Genomic DNA, 6,684 nt, shown 5'->3' on the forward strand with positions numbered 1-6,684 from the left:
TACCTACATGCCTCCAGCTTCCATCCAAGACACATCACACGATCCATTGTCTACAGCCAAGCCCTAAGATACAACCGAATTTGCTCCAACCCCTCAGACAGAGACAAACACCTACAAGACCTTTATCAAGCATTTGTAAAACTACAATACCCACCTGGGGAAGTGAGGAAACAGATTGACAGAGCAAGACGGGTACCCAGAAATCACCTACTACAGGACAGGCCCAACAAGGACAATAACAGAACACCACTGGCCATCACATACAGCCCCCAGCTAAAACCTCTCCAGTGCATTATCCACGATCTACAACCTATCCTGGAAAATGATCCCTCACTCTCACAGACCTTGGGAGGCAGACCAGTCCTTGCTTACAGACAACCCTCCAACCTGAAGCAAATACTCACCAGCAACTACACACCACACCACAGAAACACCAACCCAGGAACCAATTCCTGTAGCAAACCTCGTTGCCTACTCTGTCCCCATATCTACTCTGGCGACACCATCAGAGGACCCAACCACATCAGCCACACCATCAAGGGCTCATTCACCTGCGCATCCACTAATGTTATATATGCCATCATGTGCCAGCAATGCCCCTCTGCCATGTACATTGGCCAAACCGGACAGTCCCTCCGCAAAAGAATAAATGGACACAAATCGGACATCGGGAATGGTAACATACATAAGCCAGTAAGTGAACACTTCAATCTCCCTGGTCATTCTATTACAGATTTAAAAGTCACTTTCATTGAACAAAAAAACTTCAGAAACAGACTTCAAAGAGAAACAGCAGAAGTAAAATTCATTTGCAAATTTAACACCATTAATCTGGGCTTGAATAGGGACTGGGAGTGGCTGGCTCATTACAGAAGCAGCTTTTCCTCTCCTGGAATTGACACCTCCTCATCTATTATTGGGAGTGGACTACATCCACCCTGATTGAATTGGCCCTGTCAACACTGGTTCTCCACTTGCGAAGTAACTCCCTGCTCTCCATGTGTCAGTATATAATGCCTGCATCTGTAACTTTCACTCCATGCATCTGAAGAAGTGAGGTTTTTACCCACGAAAGCTTATGCCCAAATAAATCTGTTAGTCTTTAAGGTGCCACCAGACTCCTCATTGTTTTTGTAGATACAGACTAACACGGCTACCCCCGATACTTAATTTTCTATGTGTTGCTGTAGATCAGTTTAAAAATTGCATAGAAGAGCTAGTTCTCTATTATATTTGGTATTTTTTTAGAATAATTTCTATAGAACTCTGTATTTAATTAATCCCTATTACATTCTATATGGTAGCAATTTTGCATAAAACATTTTGTTAAAATGCTGATATTTTCAGTAAAGATTCTAATTTGTATTGGATTTTTTGCTGTTTCCCTAGCAGTTTACTGCTAGTGACAGGGAACTGAAGTTATATGTTTAAGCCAAAATCAGATGCTATAATGAAAAATGTGTCTCTTGTCATATGTGATAGTTAAAGAAAAGCTAAATTGGGTATGTAGTTTCATGAATTAAAAGTCTGTATATAGTGTTTGTTGTAGTTGCAGGAGCTAATGACAGAATAATCAATGCACATCTGTCAGCTTGTGTGCAAATAAAGAACTGAAGGAAAGCTGACTTTTTTCCCCCCACTCTTGCTAGGCTTTTCTGGAAATCAGTGTTGAAAGAGCAGTTTATTTAATTCAGCATTTTTGCAACAAATAAGAGCCTTAGTCCAAATTAAACAACTGCTAGCAAGGTTGCCTGCAGTAATCCACTCATGATAATCCTATCACTGAGGGAGAAGATTCACTTGTCTTTAATAAAGAGAAGGTCTGCCATGGGATCGCTGCTTTAGAAATTAACCCGTTTGGTTCATAGGATATAGAACTTGATTCAGACACGATTAGCAGGGTTGGTATCTTCACTCATCTTCCAGTGAAAAAGCAAGATCTACATTTGTTTTCATAACTTTTAAGATCTGTTTTCCAATCCATGTTTCTGTTATAGATCGTCACGGGCATTACTTAGTGGGTTGACAGACACTGTACAAGGGGTAGAGAGTTGGGTTATTTTATTTGAAATGGAGATATTGCAGCTTTGCCACAAAGGAAATGATTGCTGCAATGGATAGAGTCATATTCTGACCTCATCTGCAACAGCCCTGCTACTGTTGATGACAATGGAAGATGCACAAAGGCAGTATTAGGCCCATATAGGTACTGATTTAATTGTGGGTAACAAGGTACAGTGTAGTCATGCTTCTTACTAATCATTCCAAATGTGGAATCCTCCACACTGGAAACCCCTCTTCCATGCAGGGTCTTAAATATCCTAAATTGCATGATTTGTAGTGCACACTGCAAAGTCTATCCCCTCCCCCTAAACTTTGGTGATGGGTGCGGGTGTCATAAGGATGTAGGTGGGAAGAGCTGATGTTTCATTTTTACATCTGGTTAATGTTAGTTGTAAATTAAACTAACAGTTGTCTTTGTAAATTTTATTGGCGGAATCTAGAGCCATGGAGAGATGATCTTTTAGCAATTTGTGTATAAATTAAAATGAATAAATAAAATTATAGCAGGCCCAATTCTGCCACCCTTACTCATGCTTACTAGCTGCTTGCTAAGTGAGTAGACTCATTAAAGCCAATGAAAATACTCATGCAGTAAGTTACTACTCCGTGTGAATAAGGGTGGTAGAACCAGTCCCAACATGACTATAGCAAGAGCTAGGTCAGCAGCCCGGTTTCTGACTATAAACATGACGGGCATAACGAGAGTTTAATGTTCTTAAAAACAAATACATACATACATAAAATCCTAACTGTTCCCTGCCCCCCTATCCTATCTGAGCCTCACTGAGCCCCCATTTTCACCCATGTTACACACCAATCTTCATTGCCTGCATTATGGCCCCATCCTTCTGGGGAGATAAGGTTGTCAGGATTCCCTTTGGAATCTGTCAACACCATTCTTCATCAGTCAGAGAGATTGCTATTGATCATTGCTAATCACTTCCTTCTCCTTGGGGGATGTTTATGCTCACTTTGCAAGAGTCCCAGCATCTGTTGGCCCAGAGAGATACCAGCAGTGGGAACCAGACTCCAGTCTCCCACCTGCAGGACAGCACATTACTTTTAGACCACTCTGTCCATCCCATAGTTTGAGGAAAAGCTGTGTTTTCACAGTGTCTGCACATATAAATGCATTACTTGCTGTAAGAAGGGCATAAAGTGTTCAACAAACCCTATTACAGGATCTTATTACTCAGAGTGTAAATGTAATAGTCCAGTGATTATTATTCATAAGAAAAAACATCTTATTTTCACACTTGGAATGTATTTTTCACTGCAAATATGAAATACATAGTGATGAAAAGGGGAATAATTCTTCCTGATTTTCATGTATTTCTAATAACCTAACATGTCTCAGTTGTGACTGTGCCACTTGAATCTTAAATTATGTGGTAATCCCCTTTTCAATATGGTGTAGTTTTTCTTTTCTCTACACGGTACAGATTGTACCCTTGTCTTGCTCTGCTGAACTGGGGATTAAGTCCCCCTATCCTTTTGCTTGTCCTCCCCAAATCTCGGGTGCAGGCTTGTTGTGGGGCACACCCTTAGCTCCGTGGATACTGCCCCTATGTGAGCATGGGGTCTGATGTAAGTTGAGCCTTGGCATCTCTTCCCTCTCTCCCCCCCACTAGTTGTAAAATAGGAAGTAAGCCATGTGTTTTCAGGAGTTGCAGTAATTTGAGCTGGAGCTGTAAAAGGAACCTTGATGCTCTGAAACACCATTCCTGCTCAGGCCTGCTACTAGGGAGGCACAGGTACACACAGCTCTGTGCTCAAGGCAAAGGCTAAAGGCTTAATCTAGCAGTATAAATACACCTATAAAGGTATTTTCATGGGATCCCCTGTAAAGATGTGTATCTGTTTGTAATATATTTTCATAATAAAATTGTTCCCCTTTCTGTGTCTTCTAGGGTCAAAATGTATTTGGACTTGATATAATTGAAACACCCGAGGGAGACAAGTGGCCACAGTTGATTGTCCAGCAGATCCTGGACAGGGAGCAGAAAGACACATATGTGATGAAGATTAAAGTTGAAGATGGTGGAACACCTCCCAGATCCAGTACAGCCATCCTACAAGTAACAGTTACTGATGTAAATGACAATCGCCCAGTCTTTAAGGAAAATGACATTGAAGTTAGCATTCCAGAAAATGCTCCAGTGGGCACCTCAGTTTCTCAGCTCCATGCCACTGATGCTGATCTGGGCTCAAATGCACAGATCCACTTCTTTTTCAGCAATCAGATCTCCAGTCTGGCCAAAAGGCTCTTTGCCTTAGATAACACCACTGGCCTCATCACAATTAAGGAACCACTGGACAGGGAGGAGTCACCCGTACACAAGTTAACTGTTTTGGCAAGTGATGGCAGCTCAATTCCATCAAGAGCAACAGTGACAGTAAATATCACAGATATTAACGATAATGTCCCATCCATAGACACAAGATACATCATCAATCCAGTGAATGGGACTGTGCTCCTGTCTGAGAAAGCGCCGCTCAATACAAAAATTGCCCTGATTACAGTAATGGACAAGGATGCTGATCTGAATGGAAAAGTTACCTGCTTCACAGACCATGATGTCCCTTTTAGGTTAAAGCCAGTGTTTGATAATCAGTTTCTATTGGAGACTGCCACATTTCTAGACTATGAGGCTACGCGAGAATATGCTATTAAAATAGTGGCCTCTGATTCAGGGAAACCTCCCTTAAATCAGTCTGCAATGCTGCTGATCAAAATCAAAGATGAGAATGACAATGCCCCAGTTTTTACACAGCCTGTCATAGGACTTTCCATTCCTGAGAACAATGCTCCTGGTACCCAGCTGACCAAGATCAGTGCCACAGATGCAGACAGTGGACGCAATGCTGAGATCAGCTATATGCTGGGTTCAGATGCACCTCCCATTTTCAACCTGGATCGCCGCACAGGAGTTCTGACAGCAGTGAGAAAGCTGGACAGGGAAAAGCAGGACAGGTACTCCTTCACTGTACTGGCTAAGGATAATGGGATGCCACCATTGCAGACCAATGCTACTGTGACACTATCAGTTCTGGACCAGAATGACAACAGCCCTGCTTTTACCCACAATGAATATAATTTCTATGTGCCAGAAAACCTGCCCATGTATGGCACAGTGGGGCTCATCACAGTTACTGACGCTGACTCTGGAGAGAATGCTGCAGTTACTCTCTCTATATTAAATGGCAGAGAGAATTTCATTATCGATCCACTTACTGGTGTAATAAGACCCAATATTACATTTGATAGAGAGCAACAAGGCTCTTACACTTTCCAGGTGAAGGCTGTTGATGGAGGAAGAGTGCAACGCTCTTCCACTGCCAAAGTGACCATAAATGTAGTTGACGTGAATGACAACAGACCGGTTTTTGTCATCCCTTCATCCAACTACTCCTATGACTTAATTCCCACAGCCACCAATCCAGGATCCGTGGTGACTAAAGTCTTTGCAGTTGACAATGATACAGGGATGAATGCAGAGCTCCGCTACAGCATTATAGGTGGGAACTCGAGAGGTTTGTTTACAATCGATCAGTTAACAGGCAACATTACTTTGAAAGAGAAGGTAATCACAGCAGATCATGGCTTACACAGGCTGGTGATAAAAGTCAATGATTTAGGACAGCCAGAGTCTCTCTATACCATAGCACTGGTGCATTTATTTGTGAATGAGACCATCACCAATGGTTCATACGTGCAGGAGCTGGTGCGCAGAAATATGGAAACACCAGTGGGCCAGAATGTTGGAGATGGTGAGATAACCCCACAGACCAATGACTATGTCAAAATCATCATTGCTATAATTGCAGGCACCATGACAGTCATCCTGGTCATTTTTGTCACTGCTCTGGTACGATGCCGCCAGACACCCCGGCACAAGGTTGTCCAAAAAAGCAAGCAGAGTGGGGAATGGGTCTCCCCAAACCAGGAGAACCGACAGATCAAGAAGAAGAAGAAGAAAAAGAAGCGCTCTCCTAAAAGCCTCCTTCTCAACTTTGTGACAATTGAAGAATCTAAGCCCGATGATCCAGCCCATGAGCATATAAATGGCACTTTAGACATTCCCGTAGAGCTTGAAGAACAGACTATGGGAAAATATAACTGGGCCACCACACCAACCACATTTAAGCCCGACAGCCCAGATTTAGCAAAGCATTACAAGTCTGCCTCTCCACAGCCCACCTTTCAAATTAAACCCGAGACTCCTGTGCCCCCTAAGAAGCACCATGTCATTCAGGAACTGCCTCTGGATAACACCTTTGTGGTGGGTTGTGACTCGCTCTCCAAGTGCTCCTCAAGTAGCTCGGACCCTTATAGTGTCTCCGAATGCAGCTGTCAAGGTGGCTTCAAGACCCCAGGCCCCATCCACACCAGACAGGTAATACAAAGTTTCTAGCTGCTCACTCTCTTTCTCTGTCTGTATGTCTAAGCACTGCAGAATAACTTTGTCTATAAAGATTAAAAGCCTGAAAGTTCATGCTTGGCTGAGACATTGAAATGTAAACAGTTTGTGATTCATCAATGTTAAAAGGAGAAAATTAGAATAAAGTGACTCTTGGCTGTGGGAAAATTTAGTACTGAATGATTATATTAGGGGATAT

The 6,684-nt window shown here is 42.5% G+C and overlaps 1 protein-coding gene across 1 annotated transcript in view; it reads left to right on the forward strand.

Moving 5' to 3' along the window:
* PCDH11X (protocadherin 11 X-linked) overlaps window positions 1–6,479 on the forward strand; it is a 65,215-nt gene extending 58,736 nt beyond the window's left edge. The window contains exon 2 of the mRNA XM_029911884.1: window positions 3,975–6,479. Within this exon, the coding sequence (XP_029767744.1) occupies window positions 3,975–6,479 (2,505 nt within the window). The remainder of the gene's footprint in view (window positions 1–3,974) is intronic.
* The last annotated feature ends 205 nt before the right edge of the window (window positions 6,480–6,684 follow it).

The sequence above is a fragment of the Terrapene carolina genome, unplaced genomic scaffold (genome assembly GCF_002925995.2).
Source record: "Terrapene carolina triunguis isolate 2854851 unplaced genomic scaffold, T_m_triunguis-2.0 Scaffold131, whole genome shotgun sequence".
NCBI lineage: Eukaryota > Metazoa > Chordata > Testudines > Emydidae > Terrapene > Terrapene triunguis.